The sequence below is a fragment of the Salvelinus namaycush genome, chromosome 8, assembly GCF_016432855.1.
Source record: "Salvelinus namaycush isolate Seneca chromosome 8, SaNama_1.0, whole genome shotgun sequence".
Classification (NCBI taxonomy): Eukaryota; Metazoa; Chordata; class Actinopteri; order Salmoniformes; family Salmonidae; genus Salvelinus; species Salvelinus namaycush.
In genome coordinates, this window is record NC_052314.1 from 54,793,169 (window position 1) to 54,814,266 (window position 21,098).

Sequence of the window (21,098 nt, forward strand, 5' to 3'; positions counted from 1 at the left end):
TGGGCCTAGCGCAGTTTTACCAAGCCGTGCAATGGTTGATTGGTGTTTTTGGTGTTTTGCTTAGTATTTAGCCCTTTATACTCCAGGGTTTCCCAAACTCGGTCCTGGGGTCCCCCTGGATGCACGTTTTGGTTTTTGCCCTAGCGCAAATAACAAATGAATCATCAAGTGTTTATGATTTTAATCAGCTGTGTAGTGCTAGGGCAAAATACTTGGCCCCAGGACCGAGTAAAGGAAACCCTGTTATTCTCCTTCCCAGTTTATGCACCTTATCGACCACTAGAGGGTACAGTGACCAAATCTCCACCCACAGTATTGCTATCTTCATCTGATCTCTTTAAACATAAAGTACCAACCGCTTCATGAACAGTATGTGAAAAACAATTCTGTATTTATGTCGGTGTACACATTTCCTCCCTCCACAATTTACTTTGCAAAACAAGCTTTATTGTGTTACAGATTCATAGCAACAAGCATTCACAAAGAGGTGATTGCACAACTCTGTGTGTGACCAAACAAGCAAATATACGCTTTACGAATAATTACTACAAAGGATACGTTTTGAAATTGTAATACACTTTTTCAACACATTTGATCAATAGGACAATATTTATGGTCAGGGATATGTTTACAATTTTGATGTAGCCTAAATTAGGGGTTTTCAAACCTCTTCTCAGGGACCCCCAGCCATTCCTTGCATTTGAACTATTCCACAGTTAGCACACCTGACTCAACTAATAATCAAGGCGTTGAATAGGTGAATCAGGTGAGCTAAATTGTGAAACATCTGGAGGTCCCCGAGGAGAGGTTTGAAAGCCACTGACCTACATCAATATAATCTATAGGTTCAAAAACATCCTTATATAATCATTATAGAGTTAGCCTATACTAAATAGTAACAACAAACGTAATAGCCTAAGCATCAATTCAATATCCAAAACAATCATACCAGATATATTAGACACGTCCACATCTATGTCGGTCTATAACAGCCATTAAAAATTTTGAAATTGTTGTCAACATTCAGAAGCCCTCTAAGCTCAGTCTCAAGGTCTGTAACAGAGTTATACTCTGTAACAACACTGAGAGCTGTGTTAGGACCCAAGGCACCTCCAGACCTGAGAGGGTTGTCGTTGTTGTCGGTGCAGCAGTAGGCATTCCAGTAGTGACTCGGAACATTGACTCGCTTGTTCTGGTCTACCCACTTGTCGCCTGGGACCACCCCAGTCACCACATACATCTTACTACAGCCTGCACTTAAAACATCCTTCAGCTTCTTCTCATACCGGTTCCACGGCCCGGTGTTCATCTTCCTGTCTTGCGGCGCTACGTTGGTATGGGTCATGGTGGCTTTGGATGCATCTTCTTTATGGTGTCCTGCGGGGTTTAGGTGCCCGCGGTCATATGAGCCAAAATTGTCATTGAGAGCCTGACTCCAGCCCAGCTTGTAGTTCTGTCGGTATTATGGAGAGCGTTCTCTGCAGTCATTGTTTTCGTTGTGTTTCTTGATCTCACCCAATGATCCTTTCTTATCCATTTGCTGTGGTGGTAGGTCAGGATGCACAAGCTGAAAAATACAAACATTTACAAATTAGCCACTCCACATCAAGCTTTGTGGTAGCAGTCAAATACAACTCATTGTTATTATTACTGGTATTCTAGGCTACTGCTATTTAGTCTGAAATTACAATGTACGAAATCGTACCTTCTAGTGCTTATTGCATGAATTCAATCATTTTCTAACCTACTCCACAGCTAATGTCCTGTTCAACTGTAAATATTTAAACTACACTAATGTGTTGTATCATTCTGTAGTGGTGCCAGTCACATTAAATGGCTGCTGCACTGAATTTATAGGACATTGAAAAGGTGAAAATGAAAATTAAATATGCACACCTGCGGTTCATAATAAACTATGGACCCCTCTCTGCCAGGGACCCCTTCGATATCCATTTGATAGGCAGAGTACAGAGGGATCCTCCTGCCACGGTCATACAGAGTGGCAAAGTAATAGTTGTTACCGTTTCTCTGACAGATGTATGCAGGAGAGGCAGCATTTGTTATGCTGGAGAGTGAGGACCCAAAAGCGACGTAATAGAAACAGAGTCTTTATTCCAGTATCAAACAAACAATGATTCTCCTGGATATATCAAAGGTAAATCCAAAACAGGAAACTGAAATCCTCTCGTCAGTAGAGAGGAACGACTGGAGACGCGACCACAGACTGCAGGTCGCTTCAGGAAGGCACAGGCCGTAGCTGACATAGACACCTGCTCACACGCAGCATCTGAAGAAGGCAAAAACACGACAGGGCGGAACAAGGACACAGGACAGCAAACATCAAACAAGAATCCGACAAGGACAGAAGCGGAAAACAGAGGGAGAAATAGGGACTCTAATCAGAGGGCAAAATAGGGGACAGGTGTGAAAGAGTAAATGAGGTCGTTAGGAGAATGAGAAACAGCTGGGAGCAGGAACGGAACGATAGAGAGAGAGAGCGGGAGAGGGAGAGAGGGATGAGGAGAGAGAGGGATAGAAAGAGGGAAAGAACCTAATAAGACCAGCAGAGGGAAGCACAGGGACAAGACATGATGATCAAAGACAAAACATGACAGCATTGTAAGCAGAGAGACATTTCTCAGGATTCACTAAGCCCTGTGTGTTGGGCTCGATCGGAGTGGGGAGAGCTATATTCAGACCAGACACTGGTGTCATTTTGAAGAAATAATCTTTGCAGTTGTCGAAATTTGGAGCCACTTCCCCTCTGACCCCCAACAAGGAGAGGAGACCGAGGGACAAGAGGGACAGAGTCACCATGCTGTGCCACTGTGGAGAAAAACATCACAGATGAACCTATATTGCAATGTTACCTTTACATTATGACTGTTTAAGGTCACAATTAGTCACTAGAATCATCTCAAATCAGGTTATGAAAACCAAGTTCCTGAAACATTATAGTTCCTGTTTACTGTAGTTGCCCACCATCTAGAGGTTGACTTCCTGCTTCTCATTTCTGGTCAAAGGTTGCTAAATGATCGTGTTGCTGTAAGGTTAAGAAAAACTCCCTGGTCTTTGTGGTTGAATCTGTTTGAAATTCCTTGCTCGACTGAGGGACCTTACAGATAATTGTATGTGTGGGATACAGAGATGAGGTAGTCATTCAAAAGTCATGTTAAACACTCTTATTGCTCACAGCGTGAGTTCATTCAACTTATTATGTGACTTGTTAAGTACATTTTCACCTCTGAACTTATTTAGGTATGCCATAACAAAGGGTTTGAATATTTATTGACATTTTGTATTAATTTATATATACTGTATATATATATATATATATATATATATATATATATATATATATATAAAAAATACAATTCCACTTTGACATTATGGGTTATTGTGTGTAGGCCAGTGACCAAAAATCTAAATTTAATGCATTTTAAATTCAGGCTGTAACACAACAACATTTGGAAAAAGTGAAAGTGTGTAATTCTGAAGGTACTGTAATTGAGCCCACAGGATACGCTTTCTCCCCAAACTAATTCAGATAAAACAATAGCCTACCTTTTGGTTGCTTGTTGTAGCCTACTCCTTCTCATTTCGTTAACTTTAAATTCCATAATTTTTTTCCAACTTGCATTGCATCAGTGAACTCTCACTCCACTTGCTTGACATTGAGCCTCTTTGCCACTTTGATTGGCAAACATAAACAAAAAGCTACACACCTGAAGAATCTGGTTTTCTACTTGTCTTTTTATGGGGCGCACGTGCATTTCATGAAAACTAAATTAAAGAGTTGAACTTTTATTAATATGACTATTTGAAATGTCATGGCATAACCGGGTATGTAACAATGTCACATGGATATTTTAATTTAATTCAGAAAAAGCCTTTTCAGTGTTAAAATTGTCCTATACATTTTTGTCTTGAAAAAATTCATATTAAAACAAGTAATCGAATACTAACGTCCATTTGGATATTCGAATAACCGTACACATCCCGAGCAGAAAAATATACATATTTATGCCATAGAATTAGGCATAATGATTATGGATCTAGATTGCAGGAAAAAGTGTGTGTGTGAGAGAGAGAGGGGGAGAGAGGGAGAGAGAGATTATGTACAGTATCTAGAGAGTAAGAGGAAGTGTTTACTCTGATGCTACAGACCTCTGAGAAAGTGAGCATATTTTTTGCATATTTCATTTTCATTATCACCTTTTTTAAATGTCCTATACATTCAGTGCAGCAGCCATTTAATGTGACTGGCACAACTACAGAATGATACAACACATTAGTTTAGTTCAAATATTTGCAGTAGAACAGGACATTAGCTGTAGAGCAGGTTAGAAAATGATTGTATTCATGCAATAAGCACTAGAAGGTACTATTTCGTATATTGTAATTTCAGACTAAATAGCAGTAGCCTAGAATACCAGTAATAATAACAATGAGTTGTATTTGACTGCTACCACAAAGCTTGAAGTGGAGTGGCTAATTTGTAAATGTTTGTATTTTTCAGCTTGTGCATCCTGACCTACCACCACAGCAAATGAATAAGACAAAATTATTGAGTGAGATCAAGAAATACAATCAAATCAATGACTGCAGAGAACGCTCTACACAATACACACAGAACTACAAGCTGGGCTGGAGTCAGGCTCTCAACAACTTTAGCTCGTACGACCGCGGGCACCTAAACCCCGCAGGACACCATGAAGGAGAAGCCTCCAAAGCCACCATGACCCATACCAACGTAGCTCCGCAAGATGGGAAGATGAACAAGGGGCTGTGGAACCAGTATGAGACGAGGCTGAAGGTTAATTTGAGTGAAGGCTGTAGTAAGATGTATGTGGTGACTGGGGTGGTCCCAGGCGACAAGTGGGTAGACCAGAACCAGCGAGTCAATGTTCCGAGTCACTACTGGAATGCCTACTGCTGCACCGACAACAACGACAACCCTCTCAAGTCTGGAGGTGCCTTGGGTCCTAACACAGCTTTCAGTGTTGTTACAGAGTATAACTCTGTTACAGACCTTGAGACAAAGCTTAGAAGGCTACTGAATGTTGACAACAATTTCAACATTTTTAATGGCTGTTAGTCCAACATAGATGTGGACGTGTCTAATATATCTGGTATGATTGTTTTGGATTTTTAATTAATGCTTAGTCTCTTACGTTTGTTGTTACTGTTTAGTATAGGCCTACTGTATAATTATGTTTTTGAACCTATAGATTATATTGATGTAGGCCAGTGGCTTTCAAACCTCTCCTCGGGGACCTCCAGATGTTTCACAATTTAGCTTACCTGATTCACCTATTCAATGGCTTGATTATTAGTCGAGTCAGGTGTGCCTACTGTGGAATAGTTCAAATACAAGGAATGGCTGAGGGTCCCTGAGAAGAGGGAAAACCCCTGATTTAGGCTACATCAATATTTTAAACAAATCCCTGACCATAAATATGATCCTATTTATCAAATTTGTGCATAAAATGTATTACAATTTAAAAACAGGTCCTTAGGACGGCTCATAATAATTCTTCGTAAAGTATATGTTTGATTATTTTGTCACACAGAGTTGCGCTCTCAACTCTTTGCGAATGCTTGTTGCTATGAATCTTTAACCCAATAAAGCTTGACTTGCAATGCAAATTGTGGAAGGATGAAATGTATACATCGACATAAATATAGAAATATTTTTCACATACTGTCTGTGAACTGGTTGGTACTTTTTGTCAAAAGAGATTGGATGAAGGCAGCAATACTGTGGGTGGACATTGGGTCTCTGTAACCTCTAGTGGTCGATTTAGTGCATAAACTGGGAAGGAGTATAACAGGGTTTCCCAAACTCGGTCCTGGGGCCCCTCTTGGGTGCACATTTAGTTTTTTTGCCATCGCACTACACAGTGGTTTCGAAACGTGCACCCAGGCGGGATCCCAGAACCGAGTTTGTGAAACCCTGGAGTATAGAAGGGCTACGTACCGGGCCATGATCAGTATGCAAATGTTGTGGAACGTTGCAGACAGAAATGCCATAGCATCACAGGAAGCTGCTGAGGTGAGGACGGCTCATAATAATGGCTGGAATGCGGTGAATGGTATCAAACGCATTAAAATCATGTATTTGATGTGTTTGATACCATTCCATTAATTCCATTCCAGCCATTACTATGAGTCTGTCTTCCCCAATTAAGGTATTACTGGCAGACTGTCATAGATAGAGATGCCTTGATTCATGATTCAGTCGAACAACTCAGTCGATTCTATTTCATTCCCATCTACTCTAATTAAAACCGAAACTGATTAGTAAAATGTGTATTGTATATTGTAGCCCTATGCAGTGCCAATGTTACACAACTCTTATCTTTCCAACTTCCAGAGTCTGACTATGTTTATTTGTTCATTACATTTAGATTTTTTTATATCAGGCAAAACACCAAAACCCTAAATCACTACTGACAACCATTGCACGGCTTGGTAAAACTGCACTAGGCCCATTGCCAACACAGACTACGTTATAAGGGCGAAAAATGATACCATTTTGTTTGTTATTTCCTCCTCCAGTCAGGAGATTGATTGTACATTTATTTTGGTCAGCATGTCAGGCAAAGGTAATGGACATGGTTCCTAATGCCGTGGATGACCAGTACACTCACTGTCGGGAGCAGATGTTGAAGAAGGTTGTGGAAGGGGGTCTGCTGGAAGAAGAACTGACAGGCAGTATAGAGTATAGTTCTGCCTGGCAGGCAAAGCAGTGTACAAAACTGATCCCGGGAGGCGTCAAGCAACACACGGCTGCATTGGTGGTTTATGGACATGGGGGAAATGTGTTCAGAAAGATTTTCAACGAAGCAGTGGAGACTCAGGTTGGGAATGTCAATGTCTATAATGGCGACTTCCTGTTCAAATCCCTTCATTTCCTGCTAATGGATGCCATGGGGCTTTTGAAGACTGAGAACTGCCCAACTGTGTTTTGTGGATCAAGCAAAAAGTATGAGGCACAAGTAGGGTCAGAAGTGGATTTGGGAGGTTTACCTCAACCAGGGCCAAACGTTCTGACACGGAGGAATCTGCTACAGACAATGGGATTCTTTTCAACATTATTTCCTGCACTGTAGTCAACATGGATAAGTACAGTTGCTTCCCAGAAAGCATTGATCAGCTGATGTCCCCAGCAGAGGTGTTTAGGGTGGCTGAAGTAAAGAATGTAAGCAATGAAGATCACAAGTACAGAGAGATCGTTTTGACAAGTTCAAGGACTCACAGCATTGACAGCATCCTCTTCCCCAGGTTACCTCTTCCCCAGGTGAGGCCAGGCTATATAAGCGTTCGAAAAGATATGACAACATTAGACTACCAAATAGGTGTAGACAACACAAGAGTCAAGTGGTTTTATAATGTCTACCTTATTCTTTGGAGAATGAGAGTCTGTCTTTGTCTGTTTGTCTCACCAGATCTCCTACAAGTACGAGTCCTCCATCAATCACCCCCAAAGGCTCCTCTACTCAATGGCTTGGCAGTAGCCTGTCTGTTCTTGTGGTTGTATCTCTCTCTATCTCCCTGATCACCAGGACTGATCATCTCTGATAAACTAAAGTGTTGAATGCTAATAGATGCGGTAAAGAAGTCAATGGAACGCAGACCGTGGGGGATAGAAGGACGCACATTCAACAAATCTGATCTAACAAAATAGATATTTGTCAAATTGTCAGTTTTGAGGGATTGTAACATGCCCACAATGTGCTTACTAAAGTCTGATTTGGATATATTTGTCTGTTTTCGCTGCATAACATTTAGAAGTAGTCCCTTTTCAGGTTTAGAAGAAGTGACTGCTAAATGCTAGCTCACATTCATATAACTGGTAGCATACAGTGGCATGCGAAAGTACATTACATTACATTTAAGTCATTTAGCAGACGCTCTTATCCAGAGCGACTTACAAGTTGGTGCATTCACCTTATGATATCCAGTGGAACAACCACTTTACAATAGTGTAAAGTATTCACCACCTTGGCATTTTTTCTATTTTGTTGCCTTACAACCTGGAATTAAAATGTATTTTTGGGGGGTTTGTATCATTTGATTTACACAACATGTGTACTACTTTGAAAATGCAAAATATTTGTTATTGTGAAACAAACAATAAATAAGACAAAAAAAACATAAAACTTGAGCGTGCATAACTATTCACCCCCCCAAAGTCAATACTTTGTAGAGCCTCCTTTTGCAGCAATTACAGCTTCAATTATCCTGGGTTATGTCTCTATAAGCTTGGCACATCTAGCCAATGGGATTTTTGCCCATTCTTCAAGGCAAAACTGCTCCAGCTCCTTCAAGTTGGATGGGTTCCGCTGGTGTACAGCAATTTTTAAGTCATACCACAGATCCTCAATTGGACTGAGGCCTGGGCTTTGACTAGGTCATTCCAAGACATTTAAATGTTTCCCTTTAAACCACTCGAGTGTTACTTTAGCAGTATGCTTAGGTTCATTGTCCTGCTGGAAGGTGAACCTCTGTCCCAGTCTCAAATCTCTGAAAAAAAGAAACAGGCTTCCCTCAAAAATGTCCCTGTATTTAGCGCCATCCATCATTCCTTAAATTCTGACCAGTTTCCCAGTCCCTGCCAATGAAAAACATCCCAACATCATGATGCTGCCACCACCATGCTTCACTGTGGGGATGGTGTTCTCGGGGTGATGCGAGGTGTTGGGTTTGCGCCAGCGTTTTCCTTGACAGCCAAAAAGCAAAATTTTTGTCCCATCTGACCAGAGTACCTTCTTCCATATGATTGGGGAGTCTCCCACACTCCTTTTGGTGTACACCAAATGTGTTTGCTTACTTTTTTCTTTAACCCTCCCGTCGTCCTGGGGTCAGAGCGACCCAGGCCCTGTGTTTCCAGGGCTCTGCGCTCTGCGCTCTGCGTTCGTGGGTCAGAGTGACCCAGCCAGCCACTGGCGAGGCGTATGCCATTGAGTGTAGAGAGTCTGAGAGTGTGGCGAGGTTGTGTGTTGCTCCCCGCTCTGCGCTCTGCGCTCTGTGCTCGTGGGTCAGAGCGACCCAGCCAGCCACTGGCGAGGAGTATGCCATTGAGTGTAGAGAGTCTGAGAGTGTGGCGAGGTTGTGTGTGGCTCCCCGCTCTGCGCTCGTGGGTCAGAGCGACCCAGCCAGCCACTGGCGAGGAGTATGCCATTGAGTGTAGAGAGTCTGAGAGTGTGGCGAGCTTGTGTGTGGCTCCCCGCTCTGCGCTCGTGGGTCAGAGCGACCCAGCCAGCCACTGGCGAGGAGTATGCCATTGAGTGTAGAGAGTCTGAGAGTGTGGCGAGGTTGTGTGTGGCTCCCCGCTCTGTGCTTGTGGGTCAGAGCGACCCAGCCAGCCACTGGCGAGGAGTATGCCATTGAGTGTAGAGAGTCTGAGAGTGTGGCGAGGTTGTGTGTGGCTCCCAGCTCTGCGCTCTGCGCTCTGTGCTCGTGGGTCAGAGCGACCCAGCCAGTCACTACACAGGTCCAGACATGCCTCGCTGTGTGCTAGAGATCAGCCAAGTGTTATTGTGGCTCGGTTGAGTCAACTGCACACGGCTACACACACGGGCACACGCGAGCCTCGTGCATTTTCAGGTCTTGGTCTCCCGCGTAATCCGGCCGGCCGGCCGTAGAGAGGATACTAACATTGTCAGCGGCGCACAAAGTGACCGGCGCCCCACCCGTGCAAAGTGCGCTCTTCCCCGCGGCTCAGTGGACCCGATCAGTGGACCCGAGCGGCCATGGCCGCGCGTTTCACGGCCGCGCAGGTTCTAGAACAGATCTTGTCCAGCGTGGACCAAGAAGATTACTCAGATTCCCAGGAAGAGGAGGAGGAAGAGGTTTCAGAAGACGAAGATGGGGAGGAATACAATCCCGAGGGCCACGAGGTCGACGATGCTTCTTCTCCCTCTTCTGAGGAAGACCCCGAGGAAGCCCCCGAGGAAGAGCACGAGGACCGACACGAGGACCAACGCGAGGACGAGCAGGAGGACCAACGTGAGGAAGAGATCTCCTCAGCTCCGGACCAAAGGGAGACGTTGCTGTCGAAAAACGGCAAAATCGAATGGTCCCCCATGGCCTACGGCCGCCTCCGCAGGGCCAGTGCGATCTGCCACGCCGGGCGAGACTCCGGGCCCCACGGCCTACGCTGCGTTGCGCACCCGCGACATCGCGTCCACCTTCCACCTGTTTGTCACACCGGCGATAGAAAGGATAAATCTGGAAATTACAAACCTGCACGGGGCCAGAAAATACGGCGACGGCTGGCGAGCCATGGACGCCACGGACCTGCGAGCCTACGTAGGGCTGCTGATCCTAGCAGGCGTCTACAAGTCCCGAGGCGAGGCCGCGGCTAGCCTGTTGGACGCCGAGAGCGGCAGGACCGTGTTCCGAGCCACCATGCCGCTCAAGGTCTTTCACAGGTACTCGAGGCTGCTGCGATTCGACGATCGCCAGTCGAGGCCCGCCAAACTCGCCACGGACAAACTCGCAGCCATACGAGACGTCTGGGACCTGTGGCAGGAGCGGCTGCCGGCCCTCTACAACCCGGGGCCCGAGGTGACGGTGGACGAGCAACTGGTCCCATTCAGAGGTACTGTGCGTATGTGTGTGTGTATGTGTGTGTGTGTGTGTGTGCGTGTGCGTGTAGCATAGCACTCATTTACCCCAATGAACAAGTCATGACGCTAATCTCTTCTCCCCTTGCCAAAGGCCGCTGTCCTTTCCGTCAGTACATTCCCAGCAAGCCGGCGAAATACGGCATCAAGTCGTGGGTGGCCTGCGACGCCAAGTCCAGCTACGCTTGTAAGATGCAAGTGTACACCGGTAAGGCGGCCAGCGGAGGCCCCGAGAAGAACCAGGGGATGCGCGTCGTCCTCGATCTGACAACGGGACTGAGCGGTCGCAATGTCACCTGTGACAACTTCTTCACCTCCTACGAACTGGGCCAGCGGCTCCTCGAAAGGAACCTCACCATGGTGGGCAGGGTGAGAAAGAACAAGGCCGAGCTCCCGCCCGCACTGCTCGAGTCCAAGGGCAGACAGGTCCTGTCCTCCAGGTTTGCCTTCACTCCCACCGCCACTCTAGTGTCCTACCTGGCAAAGAAAAACAAGAACGTGCTACTTCTGAGCACGCTGCACACAGAGGCCGACATTAGCGATCGCTCCGACAGGAAGCCGGCCCTCGTCCTAGACTACAACTGCAACGAGGGAAGCCTGGACAAGGTGGTCGGCACGTACAGCTGCAGACGGATGACTGCCCGCTGGCCCCTGGTCGTCTTCCACAACATCCTCGACCTGTCCTACTACAACGCCTTTGTCATATGGCGCGAGATCAAGCCTGACTGGATGCATCGCAAGCGGAAGAAGCGCAGGGTGTTCCTGGAGCAGCTGGGAAAGGCGCTCGTCAAGCCGCGGATCCAAAGAAGGCAGCATCTCCCCCGCACCAAAGCGGCGTCAGCGCTCGTCAAAGTCCTACAGGGTGCTACGGCGGCTCGTGATCAACAGCGCGAGGAGCCCGCCGCTGGCCCGGCCGCTGGCCCGCTCGCTGCCCCGGCCACCGGGGCAAGTAAGAGGAAGAGGTGTCAGCTCTGCCCACCCAAGAAGGACTCCAAGACACACACGGTGTGCTGCAGGTGTAAGAAATACATCTGCAAAGGCTGTTCACACGCATACTGTCACACTTGCGCCCATTGGGCCTTTAGCCAATACGGGACAGGCTGACCCGGAGGACGCGGGGTCTAGACACAATACGAGGACGACGGGAGGGATAACAAACATACCCAACGGCACAATGTCCACAACACAGGGAAGATATTGTAGGAGGGGGGGGGCGTCTTTTAAATCGATACCCAAACTCACACGGGGCCCAAGGGCACACGGAGGACAGACTGCTGGAAATCACACAGTGTCCTGTCTGTGAAATGTCCAGGATGTGAGTTTTGAGGCAGGACCTCCCGCTAGTGTCCACCCATATCCAACAGTCGCTATTGTATCCAACTTACTACTACAGGGAAGTACCTAAATATCAGGTTGGGTTGTTACAACAGTTTACATGTCTTAACACTGGGAAAGAAGTATCAGCTATATTCAGCATGAATGTTACGGCTAACCTGTTCATCTTTGTTGCAGCAATGCCTTTGTATCTATGTGTGCATCTGTACGGACAGCACAGTGGCAACAGTGACGAACCTGTGTTTAACGGAGATTATCCGGGTATGGATGGGGGACTTGATCTTGACGGAGAATATCGGGCTATGGATGGGAGACCTGAGTTTGACAGAGAACACAGGGTTGTGAATGGAGGACCTGAGTTTGTCAACCCTCTGTTAAAAGGTAGATCTGGAGTGGCCCGGTCTATCCAAGGTGGTTCGAGTGACCACTCTATACCTGACCTCATTGGGGTAAACAAAGATTATTGCTATGGGGACATTTGTAGGGAATATGACACATGGAACGTTACTTGCCGGGTGACATTGATGAAACAGTACCAAGTGTATAAACTTGATGGGAGATGTCTGCCTATCACTCTAGTTCGCTACTACGGTAAAGGCAAGCCTGACGTCTCGGTGTTTTCTGTGGTGTTTAACTGGAAGACAACGTCTACTCAGTCTCTAATAGCCAGTGGATCACAATACAAGGCAGGTCTACGGATCTTGTTGACCTGTGCATCTGGACGATACATTGATGGACTCGGAACAGCCGTGGTAGATCGGCCTTACTACGCAGCCTGTCCTGTGGACTGTACCGGATACGAAGTGAGCACTGGCGCCAGACTACATTCCCTGGGTCTCAGTGTACTGAAGACTGAAGATGTGAGGATGATGGACCCGGCTTCGGTCTCACTGAATCTGACATTGCTTCGAGAAAGTATGGGGGAGATGTAATTATCCTAACAGTTGAATTGTTATATTGTATTAATTTGGTAAGATGGTGTTGTGGACCTCGTTGTCAATACAATACATTGGTAGCACTTGACATTTGCTTGTGTGACCATAATTTCATTTTAATGTCATTCAACAGCATTATAAACCATAACCATGTCTATAGTGTTAAGTGTAGTGGTATCATTGACACAACCCATGACATTGAGCAAGCATGGAAGCCAGTATAGGCTCCGGTGGCTTCTGTCAAGCTCTGTGTGATTGATGACGAGTTCTTAGGTCCGCCCTACCATGACTCAGTCTCTGCAGAAGTATGGTTCATTGACAATAGGGCCCAAAGCGATATATTAATGACTACACTAATGACACTCCAAAGCAGAAGAGTGTATAATGGCACATCCTAAATCAGAGTCTTTAGACACACTCAGATATTGTAATAAAGCAAAGGGGGATGACAGTAGCGATGACTCAGACGTTTGCTTTGTTAGTGGCAGCACATATAGAGAGCTGCAGTTCAACCCTATTACAGCTGAAGATGCCCAGTTGCTGTGCACGAGGCTGAAGGTGCAGTGCAAGGAGACGTCTCTAAGTCATACTGCGTCTGGTGTGTTAGGGGCTCCTTGTAAGAATGTGAAAATTAAAGGTGACGGAAACTGTTTCTTCAGAGCGGTCAGTGAAGCGCTATGTGGTACAGAGGAGTACCATGAACCAATTTGAAATGCTGTGGTGCAGCAGCTACAGAGCAAACAACATATGTATAGGACCATTCTGAGAATGTGTTACCGTTCAGTGTCAGAGTAACCGTTGGATTGAATACAGATCTAACGGTTTACAGGTCTCTAGGCAGGGCATATATTTGGAGAATAGTCGGAACCATTATGAGACAGTTGTTTGTGTCAAGAGGCCTCAGACTCAATCTTGTTATGGGTACTGTAAGGTTTATGAGATTGTGAACAGCGGTATACCGCAAGCCGTTAGGTCTTCAGGTTCCAAGGTCAAGTGACTACGAGGATTGGATGTGTGATGATTATCAAGGACACTGGCAAGAGGACTATACACATAACCGAGATACTCCCGGTGCTGACATGGAGAATACCAGAGACTAGGAGGCTGAAACTAGTCCCCAGTTCCATTCAACCGAAAGTCTTGTGGACTACGACGTTTACGATTCTGAGGTTTCAGACTACGAGGTCCACATCCAAGATGTCGACAGTGAAGAAGAGGTTGACCACGAAGAGGTGGTGTACTGCGACGAAGTATCTAATGAAGAGGGTAACAAGGTACAAGTTTGCTGTGACAAGGGTCACGACACGGATCCAGCGGTGGAGGAGTCAAGAAAGCAACAGCAGATGCAAAGCAGCCTTAATTGATCTATACTGAACAGATCATGGCATTCATTCCTAGAATGGCTGGTTGAGCGCTGGTGGGGATCGGTCTCTAAAGAGCAGATTGTCGCGTTCATGGATACAGCTAAGATTCGCCCAGGGGACATTGTCATCTCAGCACACTTCGGTGGCATGCAAGGAGGAGTGTGTTCGATTATGGTGAAGACACAGGATGCAGTCGTGACCTTTACTGTTGTTATTAGTCGAGGCAGGTACATCTGCACTGACATGGTACAAGGTCTATTTTCAACTCCTATTGACATTATGAAAGTTCTGGTCCGTAAACTGGAAGAAGGACACTTGTTACGTAGACCCAGAGAAATGTCTCATAACCCTGAATACTTTGCTATGACACATATAGTGAACGAGATGTGTTACATGCTAAAAGTGATGAAAGGCTCATGGTAGGGAGCTGCATTCCTCAGTTTGGAAATGTCCCTACCGCATGGTGAAGTGATAGAGCTTCTACGAATGAAGACAAACATGTACACCAACCCAGCTGCCGTAATCCATTATATGGATGAGGACAGTCTGGGATACCTGTTTGATATTGTAACTGCCAAGCGAAAGAGATTCAAGGTGGCGTTTGATAACTTGGGTTTTACGATTGGGACAGGTGCACGCTTATCAGAGATAACAAGTGTACTGTCCCACACCAGCAGCCTTGAAAGGGTAATATTTGTAAACCGAACAATGAACCAGATCCTTGAGGATGAAGACCTGTGAGGACAACCAGGTGTCAGATATGCCACACACACTGTATAGATTAGTAAAGATATAGGTGGATAGCGTATGTGATCACTGTCATATCGCTTGGTACATGTGCCATTACAAAGTGCTTGTGGTGTAGTATTCAATGTCCATATCCATGTGTGAATAAAGACAATATTGTTCAGAGAAGGAATATCCAGTCACATTTATTGACATAGTACATTTCAATACATCCATACCTAAAGCAGGACATAGTGACAGCATTAATTTTCAAAGAACACAACCTCTATTGCAAACATAAAGGAATAAAAGGGGTTGGTATAGTTAGGCCTCCATAGATTGCCACCTAGTCATCTCCCTCCTCATCATCGGCCATATCCTTGTGAGAAAGAGAATAATCACATTACCAAGATGTCATAGACACAAGCAAAGTGTAATCACAGTATACACTACCATATCTACCATGGCCTCGTCTGCATTGTTCAGCTGGGTGAGAGGAGGTAATGCCAGGTGAGGTTGAGGCTGCTCAGGCTGTGCATGGTTGAGGACCTCTGGGTGCAGCAGTGGACGCTCTTGTTCCAAGACAGGGTTCCTAGGTCCCTCGTCGTCAGACGATAGTATGTAATCGCTCTCCTGAATGTGTATTAAAGGCATGGGATATATATCACATACACATGGTATATACTTTTTCAACAGTGAATGAAAGGACATGAAACATAGTCAGTCTCAATCAAGCCGAGTACATACAGAACGGTTCAGGGTAACAGTAGATGCCTGTGGAGTGGAGATGAGGGTCAGAATCAGTACAAGTTAAATGACTTAGGTTAGCATGGTCTATGAACAAGTTGTGTATAGCGTATGATATAATCATGTGTGTATCTTACCAGGCTCAGCTCGCTGTTGTCAGTTTCTACACCACTGTCCTCTGACATCATTACAATTCTGAAATGCACAATGGCTTGAGGTAAGGCGATAGAGGTCTATAATTGGCTGGTAAACGTGACAGTTGCAGTAGGTGTCAAGGTCAAACAATATTCCATGGTTGGGTTACGGTTAGGGACAGGCGTTGCGCCTGTGTAAGCTGTTCAGAGAGCGACATCTCAGCAGCATCCTGAGGAGCCACTAGCCACCTCCCTAGCAAAACAGTTAGTGTCACGTTCTGACCTTTATTTCCTTTGTTTTGTCTTTATTTAGTATGGTCAGGGCGTGAGTTGGTGTGGGCAGTCTATGTTTGTATTTCTATGTTTTCCTATTTCTGTGTTTGGCCTGATATGGTTCTCAATCAGAGGCAGGTGTTTTGTGTTGTCTCTGATTGGGAACCACATTTAGGTAGCCTGTTTTGTGTTGGGTTTTGTGGGTGGTTGTTTTCAGTCTTTGTGTGTCTGCACCAGATAGAACTGTTTCGGTTGTCACTTTTGTTGTTTTGTATTTTGAGTGTTCACCTTTATTAAAGTAAGATGAACAATTACCACGATGCTCATTGGTCCTCCGATCCTTCTAACTTATCTTCCTCAGACGAGGAAGACGACAGCCTTTACAGTTAGAAACATGAGGTCCTTTCCCTGGGGTTATTGACTGTGTGCGGGTTGGGGTATGCTTTCAATTACATAGTACTTACCATTGCTTACTATGATACCAATTACACACATATAGCGAAATAGGTACGGGTTTGGACGATGGCCTATGTAAACGGAAGACAATTCAATTCATTCCGTGTCTCTTACCGACATGAATATGGCAACTGGCCTCTATTGAACAGATCGTGGTTTCCACTGTTAGAATGGCTGGGTGAGAAGTGGTGCGGTTCCGCCCCCTGAAGAGCAGCTAATATCATCCCTAAATAGACCCGAAGTTACTGTAGGAGCTATTGCCATCGCGGCCTACTTTGGTGACATGCCCGGAGGTGTGTGTTCAGGTATGGTGAAGAGCCCTGACAATAGCCTGATCCCATTTGCTATATACGTCACCCGAGGCTATTACAAATGCACGGACTGTTACTTGATGACTAGACCGAGAGACATACCCGATGGGCCGAACAATTCGGCTGGCACACTTGCGGTGGAAGGGATGCGTGAAATGAAACTGCTACTGAAGCATGCATGGTGGGGAATTCTAACGGGCAGTTCCCCAGGGTCATACAAGCACATTGAAGTGATACAGGACCTACAAAAGATGGAAGAGGAATACCCCAATCCGGCTGCAGCAATCTGTCGTATGGACGACAACGACATTGGATACCTCTTCGAACTTGTAACCGCTAAAGGCAACACATACAAGGTAACCTTTGATAAGTACGGGTTTGTGCTTGTAAAAGATGTAGTAGTCAACCCCGTGATTGACACAGCTATACACTTCAACACCATGGCACGTTTGCTGGACTATATGAGCAAGGTTGGAAAGGTGACCTTTGTACCAAGACCCCTTCCTACACTGCAAGAGCTCTGCAGGAGCAGGATGGTGAAAGATGTAGCAGAACCGATCAGGAGAAAATGGGAGATGGACACTCCACCCCATCTCAACCACTCCATACAGGCCGGTCAATATGCAAAGAGATAGAGGACATGAACATTGTTCCACCCAGAGATTATGGCTGGGCTTTCCACCCAGTACCGCTTCATCCAAGCATGTCTGGGTTATCAAACAAGAGTACATTCAGTGGTTTCTAGCCTTTACAGTTGCATCCAAGCGTGTCTCTATATCCAGCCATTAACAATACATCCCACACAGGTGGTTAGCAATCCATTTACCACTTATCACACTGTGGCTGTCGTCGGCACAAAAGTATGGCATGATGCAAAGAACAGACTCGGGGTACATGACGGACCCAGAGCTGAACGAGTCCGGGGTGTGTATCTGCAACATGAGTACAGTCTGATACAGAAGACCTGCCAGGTCAACTAGAGTCCTCTCCCACAGCTCGCTTCTCACTATTGAAAGCCTACCAGTGGAGTAGTCGATCCCCGCGTCTGTCAGCATGACAGTCGGCACCGAAAGCGAGATGGAGGCGTCAGAGCAAGATTCGTTGTTGCTAAGGGACAGTATGCCTTCCGCTAAGGCTTCCGTGAGCCTTTTCCCGAGCGAAGCGCTTAGGTTCCTGTAGACATCACGGGGCTGTAGGGACATGTCCACTGTGATCACATTGATGCAGACCTCGAGTTTCTCACCGGGCAGACGAGCCACAGTCTCCCTGTTTATCCTTAGGTGCTCCAACTCCCTAGTACCGCAGGCCGGTATCATGTGTTTGGGGCAGTTGTTCATTACCGTGTTGAAAGCCATGGTTGCCCTCTTCAACCTCTCTCTGACTGAGGAGATGGAGGTGAGCAGGTGCTCTTTGCAATCATCCAGGCTGTGGGAGCCAAGAGCAGACCTGTACATGTAGCGGGCTAAGCAGTAGACTATAATGCAGTGAGCCAAAAGCTTTCCTGAGCGGTTGACCAAGGCACAGTCTGCGTAGTGAGCTATCAGCACCCTGGAGTTGGCGAAACATTTGTTGAAAGGCTGGTAGAGGTGGTAGATGATCTCCGTGTACGAGGAGGAGTCGATTGGGGTTCTGTGGGGCTGGTCGAGATGCTCCTCCGAGTTGTCATCTCTAACTTGATTGGATCCGCAATCATACTCGTTATCACTGTCAGGCACCTTGCTTGAGTCGGAACGCTTGGCCTCGCACATGAGCGATCCACCGAACATGGCCGTGATAGCCACCCTGTGCTAGCCTGGAGGTTCAAGGGGTATCTGTAGAAGGCTGCTTCGCAAGGGTTACACTTATGATACTCGGTGCACTCGACGGGCTTGACCGAGAGTCCTGTGATCCGCTGTAGCCACGTCTTCACAGTTTCTAGGTAGATCGTTTTAACACTGGAGTTGGCTACCTTCAAGCGATCCAGCGTTTGTTGACTAAAGTGCTTGTTCTTTGATGATTTGATGAGACTGCTCCAAGGAAAGAACTCTGCTGCCATCTTGGACGCGATGAGTTGAGATGCCTTGCACGCTAGCAGGTCTCTGAGGATTCCCTGCTTGCGCGAGAACATGTGGTTCATGCAGTATTTCCAGTCCTTGTACAATGTTCTCCCTGTGACGGTGTCGACCGACGCAGACCCGTAGCCCCGCACGGGAACCAGTGTCGTAGAGACCGCAGAGAAACCAGAGTCCAGCTTCAAGGTTATAACATTGTCCACTCTGTAAGAGGTGAGAAAGGAGCTAGCTCGATGCAAGTCTAACCACTGCCCGAGATCGTCCAGGATCGGTTCCCTCTCCAGGTATAAGATTACATCTCCAGCCTTGAGCTGGTGCCAGGGAGAGGTGGAAAAGCAGGATACCATGTCAGTCTCTAGTTTGATGCAGTCTCCCCTCATGACGCAGGCTATGAAGGTGTCCGTCATGGCAGAATCACAAGGGGAGCGTATACTTTTGAAGTCCGAGAGCCCCCTGACCTTTACGGAGATCGAAGACAGATCACCCATGTCGTCCAGGTTGTGACTGAGAGCCTCGTAGGTCTTCTTAGCTATGTGGCAGTAGACAGAGCAACTGTTTTCATACTCCAGCTTGACTCTCCTGTCTTTGACGAAAGGTCCAACCTCTTCGGACCCAGGGACTCTTGCCACAAATACAGGATATCCTTCCTTGGTCAATCTTCCTTTTGGGTCTCTGACTACATGTTGGTGTGTGTTACCTCTGCCTATCACGTACATCCTCTCGAGAGTGTCCTCCACCAAGGCCATGTGCACGTAGTCCAGAAAGGCAGGCACCTGGGCGCCAGCCCTCTTAAACATGTCACCCACAGCCGTCCGGGCCTTACAGGCGAAGCTCTCGAGTAGTTTGATGTCAGTCTCCCCCGACCGGGGCGTATCTTCTCTGTGCACGTCTACATCAGACACATCCCTTTCAGGAAGGTCCCTGGGGCCGTATCCAACTGAGACCATGACACTGTCAGTGTCTCCGTAGACAACGGGGCAGCGGTGACGGTAGAAAGTAGACACGCAGTTGTTTACCACAGCAATCTGTTGCCTGCCATGGCCAGATATGTTCCGTAGAAGGAGTTGGCTAGGCTAAGACTTTACACTCTCCCTCCTGCAGCTTGTAGTAGACCCGCTCGGCCTCGCTGATGTCAGGGTTCTTGAGTTTCCTCTTGAAGTCAGCTCGCTGGTTGAGATAGTACTCCACCGAGGAAGAGAATATGCCCGGGGCACGGATAAAGCAGCCTTGGGTCTGGTCGTACTTGAGAATGAGCGATGCGTACTCAAACCCCTCAGCCTCCCAGTTGTAACACACCCAATCGTGGGGAAAGTGCACGGGAGGCCAGGGGATGGTGGTCTCAGGCGAGATGTTGAGAGCGCACATGATGGAGGGGTACATACTGGAGAAGTCAAACGACAGCTCCAGACCCATACCGGGTCCCGAGTAGTGTAGGCCCGTGAGGGGGTCACACACAGCTCCCCCTTTCCACGTCTCACTGTCACAATTGTCGGAGGCTAGATTAGGATCCCATCGCAGGCGGCTGTTCAATTCCATACCCAGGGGTCCCGCTTTGACTCTGAGAGTGTCGAGTGTAAACTTGAGCTGAGGAATCTGAACCGAGTGAATGCTCTGCACGAAGCCGCAAAAGTTATCCCCTCTTCCGTGTACCACCACGTCTATATTGAGAGTGGCCCTACATCGATGGAACAGAGCTGATACTGGGTTGAGAACTTTAGCCAGCCTGGCGCACAGCTGTGAGTCGACCAAGTTGTAGAGGAGCACGGCGAATAGACTCTTACCTCTGAGTCTGATCATCTCATCCATTTTAGAGTAACCCACGTCGGCCAGCTTGCAACGCTTTCTGGTGTCCTTTTGGGCCTTTCTGTGTAGCTTCCTGACCTTGGAGATGACAAAGGGTGCTACGTCGTTCAACTTCATGCTGGTACATGCAAACTTTATATCTCTGGTCCCCGCCATCCTGTAAAGATCTATGATGTTCATACCACAGCTGTTCATCTTGAAGTGGCCCAGCTTGGCCTTCTCTTTGTTGAACGTTTCGATGTGCACAGATATCAGTCGGAGCTTGTACTCGGTCAAGGTTCCATTGAGCAACACAGAGCCTACACTCTTCAGCATCTCCTTGTACATAT

At 46.8% G+C, this 21,098-nt stretch overlaps 2 protein-coding genes and 1 pseudogene across 2 annotated transcripts; 2 read left to right on the top strand and 1 right to left on the bottom strand.

Moving 5' to 3' along the window:
• Positions 1-757: 757 nt before the first annotated feature.
• Positions 758-2,822, bottom strand: LOC120052840 (annotated as a pseudogene).
• Positions 2,823-4,156: 1,334 nt separating this feature from the next.
• LOC120052198 (nuclease EXOG, mitochondrial-like) lies at positions 4,157-5,160 on the top strand. Its single transcript, XM_038999029.1, has 2 exons — positions 4,157-4,177; positions 4,520-5,160. Exons 1-2 carry the CDS (start codon positions 4,157-4,159, stop codon positions 5,096-5,098), a joined length of 600 nt encoding a protein of 199 aa, XP_038854957.1. The 3' UTR covers positions 5,099-5,160.
• Positions 5,161-6,617: 1,457 nt separating this feature from the next.
• LOC120052200 lies at positions 6,618-14,268 on the top strand. Its single transcript, XM_038999030.1, has 8 exons — positions 6,618-6,863; positions 7,452-7,462; positions 8,872-9,114; positions 9,358-9,465; positions 9,731-10,014; positions 10,115-10,609; positions 10,729-11,652; positions 14,081-14,268. The coding sequence occupies exons 1-8, from the start codon at positions 6,618-6,620 to the stop codon at positions 14,266-14,268; spliced, it is 2,499 nt and encodes an 832-aa protein (XP_038854958.1).
• The last annotated feature ends 6,830 nt before the right edge of the window (positions 14,269-21,098 follow it).